The sequence below is a fragment of the Cervus canadensis genome, chromosome 10, assembly GCF_019320065.1.
Source record: "Cervus canadensis isolate Bull #8, Minnesota chromosome 10, ASM1932006v1, whole genome shotgun sequence".
Classification (NCBI taxonomy): Eukaryota; Metazoa; Chordata; class Mammalia; order Artiodactyla; family Cervidae; genus Cervus; species Cervus canadensis.
Genome location: NC_057395.1, coordinates 22,986,652 through 23,001,226, shown reverse-complemented (window position 1 = coordinate 23,001,226; position 14,575 = coordinate 22,986,652). Strand labels below are relative to the sequence as shown.

General features: G+C 37.1%; 1 protein-coding gene across 1 annotated transcript in view; it reads left to right on the top strand.

Annotated features, from left to right (window-relative positions):
• The window catches only part of MALRD1 (MAM and LDL receptor class A domain containing 1), a 512,454-nt gene that overhangs the window by 208,854 nt on the left and 289,025 nt on the right, over positions 1-14,575 (top strand). The window contains exons 25-26 of the mRNA XM_043480161.1: positions 8,342-8,589; positions 12,800-13,091. Of these exons, the coding sequence (XP_043336096.1) occupies positions 8,342-8,589; positions 12,800-13,091 (540 nt within the window). The remainder of the gene's footprint in view (positions 1-8,341; positions 8,590-12,799; positions 13,092-14,575) is intronic.

Genomic DNA, 14,575 nt, shown 5'->3' with positions numbered 1-14,575 from the left:
CATCTATTTATCATGAAATGATGGGACCAGATGCCATGATCTTAGTTTTCTGAATGTTGAGCTTTAAGCCAACTTTTTCACTCTCCTCTTTCACTTCCATCAAGAGGCTCTTTAGTTCTTCTTCACTTTCTGCCATAAGGGTGGTGTCATCAGCAAAGCAAGTCAGCTGTATATAGACATATATCCCCTTTGTTGGATTTCCTTCCCATTTAGGTCACCATAGAGCATTGAATAGAGTTTCCTGTGCTATGCAGTAGGTTCTCATTAGTTACCTGTTTTATATACAGTAGTGTATATATGTCAATCCCAACTCATCTGGCCCCCTTTTTCCCCCCTTTGTCCACATTTTTGTTCTCTACATCTGTATCTCTATTTCTGCTTTGTAAATAGGTTCATCTGTACCATTTTTCTAGTTTTTTTGTTCTTAATTAGGATTTGTGAACCTTGCTGTGTGCATTATCAGCAGTGTAGCATTCTAAAGTTGTTCATAGTTCTAAATAAGCAAGTAAAAAGTTTCCTTAGTTAAATAAGTTGTGAATAGACTTCATTGTATAGAGTTTCTATATTGTGGGAATTCATGGAGCTTTTAATATGCTAGTGTATTTTGAAATCTCTCAGTGAGCGATATAATTTATAAGATTGATCATATTCTGTCTTTTGGCAACTGTGAAGAGTATACTTCCTTTGCGCAGCAAATTGATATCTGTTGGACTTTCATAATTCAGATGAACAGAGTTAAAGAAATGATGAACGATGTCTTGCCACCTCAAGAAGAATCAAGCCAAACTGGATGACTGCCATCTTCATGGAGCTCCCTACCCTAGAGAAGAAATCTCCTGGAACATTTCCTTATAGACACATGTATTTTCTTACCCTGCATTATTTGTATTTTTTTTTTGCAGCCTCTACCCCCAGCCACTGTGTGCCTCATTATAATGGGGAATACTGGTTCAGGGGTTGTATCATATCATTCTTAAACTCATAGTTCTGCTACTTACTGGATAATACTAAGCAAAGTACTTTAACTCTGAACTCTAGCTTTCTCTTTGACCAAAATAAGCATAATAACTATTATACAGAGACATGGGAATTAAGTGTAATAATAGGTATAAAGAAAATGCTCAGGCCCTGATGTTATGTTCTGAAGGACATATGGACATATGTTCAATAGAGCCCTGTTTCCGGGCTGTTTCCCATTTTCTTAAATGTGCTTTATTGATAGAATGTGCTCAATAAATACTCATTCCAAAGAATACATGCACCCCAATATTCATAGCAGCATTATTTATAATTGCCAAGATATGGAAGCAACCTAAGTCTCCATCAACAGATGAATGGATGAAGATGTGTGTGTGTGTGTACACATACATACATTATGATACTACTCAGCCATAAAAAGAATGAGATCTTGCCATTTGCAACAATATGGATGGACTTGGTGGGATTATGCTAAATGAAATAAGTCAGAGAAAGACAAATCTCTATGATACAACTTACATGTGAATTCTAAAAAACACAACAAATTAGTGAATAATAAAAAAAAGAAGCAGACTCAAAGATACAGAGAACAACCTAGTTGTTACCAGTAGGGAGAGGAGGCAGGAGGGGAGAGGTAATATAGGTAATATATGGGTTAGGGATTAAGAAGTAGAAACTACTAGGTATAATATAAGCTCCAAGGATATATTATGCAACACATGGAAAATACCCAACATTTTATAATAACTATAAATGGAGTATACCCTTTGAAATTTTTGAATCACTATATTGTACACCTGTAATATATTGTATAGCAACTATACTTCAATTTAAAATGAATAATTAAAATGTATATGAAAGGGACAAATGAATATAATGCTATTTTAATTTTAGAGATTTGATGGTAAGATCTTACAAGGCATGTTCTTTCAAAACTATGCACATTTTAAATGAAACTGATATTTTACACTTATAAGGATATTGATCCGTGGAAAAATAATAGCATTTTGAAAGGGAGAAACTGGTTTGATGGATGACACAGCTGTAGACAAAGATGAACATTTTCCCTCTGAGGGCACACCTGTCTGGCACTGGCATTAATTGCCCCATGAAATGCCAGGAATTGGCATCTGCACAGAAGACTATTTGTTGCTTGTCTCACCTGGCACCGATGGGAAATAATAGAAAATGAAAGGATAAGTTGCTCCTCCTTACCATAGTGATGTGAAATTCAAACAGCTTTTAGGCCTGCTTGTGTTTTCTCCACCGACATTTTAAAATTAAACTTTCCAAGGAAACATCTTCAAACCTATAGTAAATATCAAAAGCAGAAATATGATTTACATTATAGAGATTCATGTAGCAGTATTTTTTTTTTTTAACTGTCTTTTAGCAATGCACATCATTTCCTTATACAAGTGGCAGTTTTAGACGCTGGTCCATATGGAAATCTGGTCCTCATGGGTTGCTAAATTTTGTAATGTAAGGGCAACTGAATTAGTTACTTCATTTATATTCTTAACCAAGACAAGAGTTCAGGTTATAAACAAGACAGTGAGTTGGGGTTCATTATTATTTTAGTGAGGTTTACTTCCTAGTCCTTTGAGAGAATGCCTGGGAGAACTTTAGTATTCTGAACTAAAACTTTTATCTGACCTGTGTTAACAGTAAGAATACCTCCATAAATAAAAAAAGTTTTTTTTTTTTTAAAGATGTGTTTTATTTTTTTGACTGTGCTGTGTGGCTTGTGTGATCTTATTCCCTGACCAGGATTGAACGGCCCCAGCAATGAAAGTGCCGAGCCCTAACCACTGGACTGTCAGGGAATTCCCTGAAAAAACACAGTTTAGATGCCTTGGAAGTTCTTAAAGAATCCCATGTAATAAAATAGATTGTTCATCCAGGAATTTCAATGACTCTGCCAGGATATTGACCCGCCCTCCTCTTTGCTGAGAGGTTTGGCAGCAAAATCATTCCTATTCTCATTTTGATAAAATCACCTAAATTTATTTGAGCAGTTGTTCAAATGTGCTGTCTTTAAGCGAAAAATCTTTGTCTAAATATACCTTGACATGTTGCAACTTACCTTCTTCTCAAGTATTTTTAGTTTTAAACATCAGCTTACATATAATTATGATCTTACAGATTTTTGCTTTCACTTTGTGATATTCACATAGGACTTAATAAAGAAGTACTGTTGACAAGTAATTATAAACAGTACATTTTCTTATTGTCCAATTAATCACTCATTGGTTTTATGCTACAGCATGTGAATTTAATTTAAATAATGTGAAAAGTGTCCTAAACATATGTTTATAAGATATTACTCTTACTAATACATTCTCAGTTTTATAACATCTTTACTAACATTGTTAGTGTTATCATTTACCGGAAGGATGGTAAAAAGCTGTTGGTGTATTCCCAGTATCTGGTTCTGTATGTGAGGAGCTCAGAAATTACTGACAACCTATTACATTATTGTTGTTCAGTTGCTCAGTTGTGTCCGACTCTTGTGACCCCATGGACAGCAGCACATCAAGCTTCCCTGTCCTTCACTGTCTCCTGGAGTTTGCTCAAGCTCATGTCCATTGAGTTGGTGATGCCATCCAACCATCTGTCATCTCCTTCTCCTGCCTTCAGTTTTTCCCAGCATTAGGGTCTTTTCCAACAAGTCGGCTCTTCGCATCAGGGGGCCAAAGTATTGGATCTTCAGCTTCAGCATCGGTCCTTCCAATGAATATTCAGAGTTGACTTCCTTTAGAATTGACTGGTTTGATCTCCTTGCAGTCCAAGGGACTCTCAAGAGTCCCTGCAGCACCACAGTTCAAAAGCATCAATTCTTTGGTATCAGCCTTCTTTATCATTTAGCAGCAGAATTGTATAAAGGTGTTAGTGTAATTCCCACTATCTGGTTCTGTATGTGAGGAGCTCAGAAATTGCCAGCAACCTATTATCTTAATTACAAGTAAAAGTCTGAACAGACTGAAAATGAACAACTCTTGTTGCATTCGTAGGGCTTCCCCAATAGCTCAGTTGGTAAATAATCTGCCTGCAATGCAGGAGACCTGGTTCGATTCCTGGGTCAGGAAGATCCCCTGGAGAAGGGATAAGCCACCCACTCCAGTATTCTTGGGCTTCCCTTGTGTCTCAGCTGGTAAAGAATCCACCTGCAATGCGGGAAACCTGGGTTCGATCCCTGGATTGGGAGGATCTCCTGGAGAAGGGAAAGGCTACCCACCCCAGTATTCTGGTCTGGAGAATTCTATGGACTATATAGTCCATGGTGTTGCAAAGAGTCGGACACGACTGAGCAACTTTCACTTCACTTCAGTTAAGTCAGTCAGTTGTATCTGACTTTTTGCGACCCCATGGACTGCAGCATGCCAGGCCTCCCTGTCCATCACCAACTCCCAGAGTTTACTCAAACTCATGTCCATTAAGTCAGTGATGCCATCCAACCATCTCAACCTCTGCTGTCCACTTCTCCTCCTGCCTTCAATCTTTCCCAGCATCAGGGTCTTTTCAAATGAGTCAGTTCTTCACATCAGATGGCCAAAGTATTGGAGTTTCAGCTTCAGATCAGTCCTTCCAATGAATATTCAGGACTGATTTCCTTTGGGATGGACTAATTGGATCTCCTTGCAGTCCAAGGGATTCTCAAGAATCTCCAGCACCACAGTTCAAAAGCATCAATTCTTCAGCATTCAGCTTTCTTTATAGTCCAACTCTCATATCCATACATGACTACTGGAAAAACCATAGCTTTGACTAGACGGACCTTTGTTGGCAAAGTAATGTCTCTGCTTTTTAATATGCTGTCTAGGTTGGTCATAACTTTCTTCTAAGGAGCACAGGTCTTTTAATTTCATGGCTGCAGTCACCATCTGCAGTGATTTTGGAGCCCAAGGAAATAAAGTCTCTCACTGTTTTCACTGTTTCCCCATCTATTTGCCATGGAGTGATTGGGCCAGATGCCATGATCTTACTTTTCTGAATGTTGAGTTTTAAGCCAGTTCTTTCACTCTCATTTTCATCAAGAGGCTCTTAAGTTCTTTGCTTTCTGCCAAAAGGGTGGTGTCATCTGCATATCTGAGGTTATTGATATTTCTCCCAGCAATCTTTATTCCAGCTTGTGCTTCCTCCAGCCCAGCGTTTCTCATGATGTACTCTGCATATAAGTTAAATAAGCAGGGTGACAATATCACTTCACTTCACTTGCATCCATAAGAGAGGGAGGACATAGCACAAAAGCTGTCCTCAAGATTGGAAAGATAGTCTGTACAGAGAGCCAGAATTTATCAGAGCAGAGACTTGCAAGCAGTAGCCACTTCAGAAATCAGCTGCTAGGGTAGGAAAACCTGAGTGATATTGATGAGTTGCTGGAGGCTCAATGTGGTCAAGCCTGAGTGTTAAAAACTATAGGGGAACACAGCCATAAGGCGCCCCCCACCCCCCGGCCAGTACTGTGAGATTTATCTCCAGAAGTTCAACCAGGTTCCCACATTACATATTGAAGAAAAAAGAATCCCCTCCTTCTGCCAGCAGGAGGAGGGATAAAGGAACCATTTTGAAATTCATGAAAGCACTTGATTCCTCTTAACAAGTCCTGTCACTGGGGGAAGCTATAATTAGTTAACCAGAGCCTGTATTGCTGGGGTATTATCAGAGCTTAACTGATAGGGGGAGGGGCAATAATGGTAGCTTCCTCTAGGAATCCTGTTCCTCCTAAGGAGTGAGGGGGAAGGAAATCCTGAGAACACTTGTGAAGTTCAGTCCTGAGGCATAGGTTCACTAAAAGAGACCCAAGTATAGGACCATAGAACACTCTCCCTCCCCCCATACTCACCACCACATTACTAAAGGCCTACTTCTGTGAAAGTGAAGTCACTCAGTCATATCCGACTCTTTGCAGCCCCATGGACTGTAGCCTGACAGGCTACTCTGCCCATGGGATTTTCCAGGCAAGAACACAGGAGTGGGTTGCCATTTCCTTCTCCAGGGGATCTTCCTGACAGAGGAAGATTTTTATGGCACATAAAAATCACAGATACAGGAAGCTCAGGAAATATGACTCTGGATAAATGTCCAAAAAATCTCCATGTGGGCTTAACTTTTAACACTACGGAAAGTCAAAGGTAAAGTAAAATTTCTGAAGGAAGTCAGAGGGAAAAATACCTTACTTGTACACAAATAAAGGTAAAAATTACATCCAACTTCTCTGCAGAAACAATGCAAGATGGAAGAAAGTGGAATGACATTTAAAGTGTTGTAAGGAAAAAAAAAAAACTGATGTAGAATTCTGTACCGTGTGAATTTATCCTTTAAATATGAGGAAGCTATAGACTTTCTCAGACAAACAATAAGAGCATCTGTTGCTAGTAGACTTGCCTTGCAAGAAATGTTAAAATAACTTTTTGAGAGGAAAAAAATGATCTGAAATTCAGAGCTATATAAAGAAAGGAGTATCAGAGGAGCAATAAGTGAAGGTAAAATAAAAAACATTTTTTCTTCTTATAGCAGATGGTTTGTTCAGAATAATAAAAAGCAACAATGTATTACATATGCTTATGTATTTCTTGTGTATATCTATATATATGTATGTGTGTATATATACATATACTTTGTTGTTTAATCACTAAGTTGTGTCTGATTCTTTGTGACTCCATGGACTGTAGCCCACCAGGCTCCTCTGTCCATGGGATTTCCCAGGCAAGAATACTGGAGTGGGTTGCCATTTCCTTCTCCAATACGTGTGCTTATCTTTGTGAAATTAATGACAGCAGTAATACAAGGAATGAAAATGAGGAATTAGGGTTATTTTGTTATTATAAGCTATTCACATCACCCTTGAAGTGGTATAGTGTTATTTAAAAGTTGTCTTGGATTAGTTGCAAATGTATAATGTAGACTCTAGGGCAACCAGAAAAAAAGCAGAAGAAGAAGAAGAAGGAAAAGGATAGCCTGTATTTTAAAAGAGAAGAAAAAAGAAGTGAAGCCTGGAGTGCTGCAGCCCATGGGGTCATGGAGAGTTGGACGTGAGAGTGACTGAAGAGCAACAGCTGTCAGAGATGCATAGATTTGGTGGAAAACCAATAAGGACGTAGTTGAACTCAATAATTGTTACTGTTCTGGAAATGAAAGAAAAACTTAAGCAATGTTCATAATAAATATTTTTAGAATACCTGAGAGATAGTTGGTATTAAATAACAGATTTAGTTTCTGTGACTTATTATAATAAATCATTGCAGTTTTAACCTTATTTTTTTCACTTCACAATTTTATGATCTCTAAGATGAGTAGACATTAAAAAAATAATTATGATGATTAGTAATTTTTGCTTCAGGCAGTATTTCCCCTGCCAAATTGTGTTGAAAATTAATGAACTTCCTAAATTCCCTACCAAGAGCTGAGAAGCAAAGAGGAGAAGAGAGAAGAAATAAGTTACTTTGATCAAATAGGGGTTTGGAGGAGAAAATGTGTATAATACTAACATTTTCCTATGGATTTTGACCCTGGGATCAGATTAGTGAAGAAATAAACTTATGTAAGTCATTAGTTTGTTACATATCTGTTTGGAGCAAACTAAAATATTCTATTTTAATGTTTCTGTCAGGATAATATTGTTAGGTTTTGAATATTGCATGATGTGGCAAGATTACTGTAATTTTGGGGGTATTTTTTAATTGAAGTATAGTTAATTTACAATGTTGTGTTAATTACTGCTGTGCAGCAAGGTGATTCAGTTTATACATATATATATATACACATTATTTTTTGTATTCTTTGCCATTATAGTTTATCATACCATATTGAATATAATCCTCATGCTGTACAATAGGACCTTGTTGTTTATTCATTCTCTATATAAAAGTTTACATAAGATTACTATAATTTTTTGTTTTTTTAAATTTCATTTATTTATTCACCAAATTAAGCAGTTTTTTGCCAGGCAGTGGGAAAATTACAATGAACAAAACTGAGCAAATTCTCTCCTTCATGAAACATGCATTCTGCTGAGTGATGAGTGAGAGAAGACCAAAAAAATAAAATAAATAGGTAAAGATGTAATATATTAGGAAAGTGTCAACAATAAAAATAAAGAAGTAAAGCTGGAGAGAGTTGAGTATAGGAGATTTTAGATACACCAGTAAATAAGGATCCACTGACAAGGTGATAAAATACAGATCTGATAGAAATGAGTGGCCAGGTCATGTGGACATTTGGGAAAGAATTCTGGCAGAGAGAGGAGCAAGTTCAAAGGTCCCTAGACATGAGAGTGCTTTATAAAATGTGATTTTGGATTGCATGCTTTATCTGCTAATTTCCTTTTTCTCTTCACCATAAATTGGAAAATGTTTTCCAGGTGCCTCCAGTGGGCGCTGTGACTTTGAGTTTGATCTTTGCTCCTGGGAGCAGGAGCAGGATGATGACTTTGACTGGAATCTGAAGGCGAGCAATGTCCCTGCTACAGGCACGGAGCCAGCAGCTGATCACACCTTGGGAAATTCATCTGGCCATTACATCTTTATAAAGAGCTTGTTCCCTCAGCAGCCCATGAGGGCAGCCAGAATTTCAAGTCCAGTCATAAGCAGGAGGAGCAAAAACTGTAAGGTATGGAGAAAAAATAAAACAGAAATATTATAAGCAACTTCTGATAGAGTCAAAAACAGAAAACAGAATGGCCAGAACCAGACCAAAAAGTGAGTTTGAATGGACTCAGCTTGGAATTTTGTGAGAGGCAGAAGGTGAAGATGAAAGGGAAGGTTTGTTAGAAGTGTTGGAAGAATTTATCCTATGGATAAGTTCCATAGACAAGGAATCTTGGAATCCATTGGAAAAATGTCATGGTTATTATTCATAACTGTGGGTGAAAGTGAAAGAAAGTGTTAGTCACTCAGTCGTGTCCGACTCTTTGCAACCCCGTGGACTGTAACCCACCAGACTTCTCTGTTCATGGAATTCTCCAGGCAAGAATACTGGATTGGGTTGCCGTTTCCTTCTCCAGGTAATCTTCCCAACCCAGGGGTTGAACATGTGTCTCTGCATTGCAGGCAGATTCTTTACTGTCTGAGCCACCTAGAACAAAGTAAAATATCAGTTGTGTCCACTTAAGGAACTTGGCACTCATTGGAATTATGGGAATTTCACCATAAGGAAGAGAATTAAACAGCGAGAAATAGCGAATAGTTAAATATTTCCAAGAACTAATATTAGTCAGAGTTGACACCATGATAAAATGGTTGGACATCTTCACAGAAAATTAAAGACTGAAGTTGACCTTTTAAAAGGTAGAATTTCTAGATTAGGAAAAAATGGTTTGGCCATTATCCTGTGGAAATTTGAAGAAAATGTTTATAGAGTGTTAAAAATATAAGTAGAGTTGTTTGGATCTTCATATGATGACTATGCATTTGCAAGGTCCTTCACTTTCCTTTATTATTTGTGTGATTGTCTGTTTTTATTCCCCAAGGGATTTGAGCCAGCTAGGCTGGGAGCTAAATTTAGCTTTACATATAAATTAAGCACTCAGAAATTACTTCATGGCATCTTTTTATAAGAGGTTAATATGTGAATAAATGTGCCCTTTATGACAAAAAATACAGTCTCCATAAGCTGTGAACACATGTATTCAGACTGGTGTATTCCTCAATTTCTGGACACTGAAAAGAAAACAAATTATATCCAGAAAGTTGCTAGCTGATCACAGAATCAAACTGGGAGGCATGATTTAAATCTTTATTATCTTCAGATTGTCATATTCTTGTATATCTGTTTCCACAACACAGAGAGTCTTAACTCCAGAAGGAGGCTTGTTAAATCTTTGCTCATGGGCTCTCCAGCTGAACCTGTATTTACTACAGGTGTTTATTCCTCTGTTTTATACTGACCAGCCTTCACATCCTACCACTGTCCCAGCCCAGTCATGTTAAATCTTTAGCTTGTCTTAGGAGCTTTTCTTGCTCAGTTTAAGTTGATTTCATAGTTTAACACTCAGAGTAATATCCTCTCTTCTCTCTTTAGGCACATTTGATAGATTTTCTGCGACAAAGTGACATGGTCAAAGTTTGAGAGACATAACTCGGCAGTCCAGAATGGATGTAATGAAAAAAATACACAATTAAACTTTAATTAGTTTGGTAAAAATTGAGTTTTAGAAAAGCAAAGAAGTTAAACTGAAATTTTATATACTTCATGTTTAACTTTTAATTAACTTTCCAAGACTAAAACTGATTTTCTCATTTCAGAATGTCTATGAATATACAGATTTATAGATATAGACACAACATAGGTAAAATCCAGTGTTCCGGGGTTTTGTTTTCAAGAAAGTATCAAGTAATTTGGAAGACAACAGAAAGAAGACTTCTTAGCTTTTCTATTTAGACTTCCTCTAAGAATATTCAATAGATTTTTTCTTTTCATACTGTAGTAACTAAGGGTTTCATTTATCTCTATTTTTGCCTGGTCCCAGAACTATAGTTCCCACTGTTTTAAACATCTGTGCGAGAATAATGAAGTATGCCTAGGAGAAATGTCAAAAAATTAATGATGAATGGTTCATTTTATGAATATTTATGATATAGACTGTATACAAAGAAGTAAAGAAAAGTCATGCTGGAAATGATTGGGACTCTTAGATATAAAAAATTTGTTTATCAGGTGAGCAGAAGTGACCTCCCAAATTTTCATGAAAATCCTTTCTGTCACTTGAACTTGTGGAATACCTTCAGGCAGAAAAAAACCTAATTGGAGATTTTTCGCCCTTCTGAGGGATGGGTGGAATACAGAGAATTATGCAGACATAGACTGATGAGTATAGAGACCAAACCTCTGAGTAACTGAAATTTCTGGTGAAGATGCCTCCTTAAAAGAATTCAGTACTTGACAAAAATCTGTACTTGATAAAAATCTATTTGCTCATGTTGCCCTGTGATTAGGTTACATTGTCATCAAGTATTCTCTGTAGAAATGGAATGTTTGTGTTTAGATGTTTGTTTGCATGTTAACCCAATGGTATCACTCAGCAAATGGCCTCAAGAAGATACAGAAGTATTTCTGTGACATAAAACATATGCCTTATGCTTTCTGTGCAAATAAGACAAAACAAGGCAGAATACTGGGAAGACCTTGTGTGTGACTGCAGGGGCTTCAGACAGACGTGTGCTATCGCCTGTTGGATAGTTTCCTTTCTTGCCTTTTGACACTGCTCAACAGACTGGCCTCAGACCCTTTTTTAAAATTAATTTTTAATGGAATATAGTTGCTTTACAATGTTGCATTAGTTTTCTGCTGTATGGTGAAGTGAATCAGCCCTGTTGTTGTTATTTAGTTGCAAAGTCACATTAGACTCTTCTGCAGCCCCATGGCTCCTCTCCATGAGATTTCTCAGGCAAGCATATTGGAGTGGATTGCCATTTCCTTCTCCAGAGGATCTTCACAACCCAGGGATGGAACCCGTGTCTCCTGAATTGGCAGGTGGATTGTTTACCACTGAGACCAGGGGAGCCCCCTGGAATCAGCTCTGCATACACGTATATCCCCTCCTTTTCTAAATTTTCTTCCTATTTAGGTCCCTACAGAGCACTGGGTGGAGTCCCACGTGCTGGGCGGTAGGTTCTCGTTAGTTATCTGTCTATACAGAGCATCCATGGCGTACACATGTCAATCCCCATCAGACACCTTTTGTTTCTCCCTTTGTGCCACTCAGCTTTGACCAGTCCTCCCAGAACAAGCCATGGTGGTCACAGAGTTCATGTTTTCTTACATTAATGGGTTAATCAATCGAATAACATTTTTGGATCATAGAGTAATAGCTGAAGTTTGGGTATTATTCATCAGCTAGGAAATTTGCATAGATTGACTTCACAGAGCTTGCCTCTTGATGCTGTTTGAAAGTATGCATTATGTATATTGTTTAATCACATTCTTTACTCTTTAAGAACATTCATTTCCCTTTTCTAGAATATAATATCCATGAGTACCAGTGTTTCTAAAATGTTATTTTCCTGCATGAAGATCATGCACCGTTAGTTTTCCCTCACTCCTAAAAATGACAAACCAAAAGCTTAAAACCACCGAGTCCCTACTGTTCCTAACTCATACTCCTTTTTTTTAGAATTTCCCCTAACTTTCTCCATCAGTGTTTTAGTCACCAAAAATCTGGTAACTCCATATTTGAAACATTGAGATGTTAATCCCTGGAAATACTCATATTAATTTTTACTTGGGTGTAAAACTCAGGTCTACTCTTCTAAAACATTTCAAGTAAAATTTAGAAATTGCTATTCTGGTGGTTTTACTATGTATAGTAGAGCCCTGAGGACTTTGTAGAACTGAAAATGTGTTTCAAGTATAAGAATGTGGTAGAATAAGCAATCAAGTACTCTGCTGTTTTGAAGAAAATGATTTAAGTTTCATGAGATGGGAAATGATTTTCTTTAGTACCTGATGTTTCTTAATCATGAAAAATCTTTCTATATAATACAGCACTTTTTAATGATATTTTTATCCCTTCGAGAGTAGATTTTAAGAGTTTGTGGAGGAATCCTACTTTTATAAGTCACAAAAAGAAAGCAAACACTGCTCATTTTTTCAACTAAATTCTTGCTTGGTCCTTATTGTACTACATTCCATGTTTTGCAGCATATGATTTAAGGCTGGACTAGCTTCATTCACTGATAGAGTATTCACCAAGCAATAGAACATACAGATCCATTTTTCCTTCCAGAATCTGTTAAGAAAAGAGAGGACAACATGATATAATTGAAAATAAGATGAAATTAATTGTACTAATTATTTATAGCATTTCTGTTCTTGGTTGCAGATAATTTTTCATTATCACATGTATGGACATGGCATTGGCGCGCTCACCTTGATCCAGGTATCAGTCTCAAACCAAACGAAGGTCCTGCTTAACCTCACTGTAGAACAAGGCAATTTCTGGCAGCGGAAAGAACTAGCCCTATCTGGTGATGAGGACTTCCAACTCAAATTTGAAGGCCGAGTTGGGAAGGGCCACCGCGGTGATATTGCCCTGGACGACATTGTGCTTACGAAGAACTGTCTGCCTTCCCATCACTCCATGAAAGAAGAACTCACAGTGCCTCTTCCAACAGGTACGTTTTGATTTATTTAGTTGGTGCTTTTACAGAGTGGTAGATGGGAAGGGAGGAAATGGAAAAGAAGTGACCTAAACACCTCGTAAATTATTGTTTTCATAGGGAAAAATCTCTTTGAATCTAAAATGGTATTTTTCAAGCCTTTACTCATAAACTTGTCTTCCAAGTTTTTCTCCAAGCTTTGGTGTATTTACCAATTCCTGAGTCCTTAGTTTAGTCAGTATCTTCTTAGAGCAATAAAATAAGGCTCCTTTGTTTTCAGTTTGATTCAGATTTTAGTCCTAAATAAATATCATTCACTCTTAATAAAATGTAAGGATGTCAAGAACAGATTTATTCCATTTTAATTAGATGTTAGTGTGGTTATGTTATATACTTTATTCTCTTCAGACAAATACTTTGTTCATTTGAAGGGAATGGCAACCCACTCCAGTATTCTTGCCTGGAGAATTCCATGGACAGAGGAGCCTGGTGGGTTACATAGTCCATTGAGTCACAAAGAGTCAGACATGACTGACTGGCTAACACTTACTCACTTATTCATTTGAATGGTTGGATTTATATATTTAAGTCATTTAGATGATTGACTATGTCCATCCATTCACCTAAAAATATTTGGGTAATTTTTCTTAATAATTAGATTAAAATGTTGACTTGATAGATGTCCAATATAATACATAGATTGACAGTGTTATAAGGTGTGGAAATAGTAAGTAGCATTAATCCCTATAATATATTAGAAGTATGAAATGAAAATAAATACAGTGTGTAGTGTTAAGAAAACAAAAGAACAAACTTTATCAATTGATAACATATATATTAATATTTAAACCATGAGTTTGGAGAAGAAAATAAAAATGCCATTCCTTTTGTATATAAATTACATATTGTAAGTAAGAAACAAAAGTGCTTTAAGAAGAATGAACTAATTTATTTGTGCTGACTTATGGTGGGTGGAATGGGGAACAGTGCCATTTCTGCCTTGACTTCCTCATTCGTTTCAAAGGGAGTGTTTTAATTTGGTTAAGAGTATGTTTCTAGATAAATGTTTCCCTGCTGACACATAATTAAGTCAGGATGTTTGCTTGAAGTTTCCAGCACTATATGAAATGGTACAGAGGAAAACAAACATTTCAAAATTGTGTTGAGGGATATATGTACTAACAAGTGAAAGTGAAAGTCGCTCAGTTGTGTCTGACTCTTTGCAACCCCATGGACTATACAGTCCATGGAATTCTCCAGGCCAGAATACTGGAGTGGGTAGCCTTTCCCTTCTCCAGGAGATCTTCCCAAACCAGGGATGGAATGCAGGTCTCCCACATTGCAAGAGGATTCTTTACCAGCTGAGCCATCATGGAAGCCCAGATACTAACAAGAATTAAATGTAAAAGCACTTCAGATACCTCAGAATAACCTACTTCTTGAGAAAAGCCTCACCTTCTTTCTCTGTAGGCGATCTGATGACAGCTATACTAGATCTT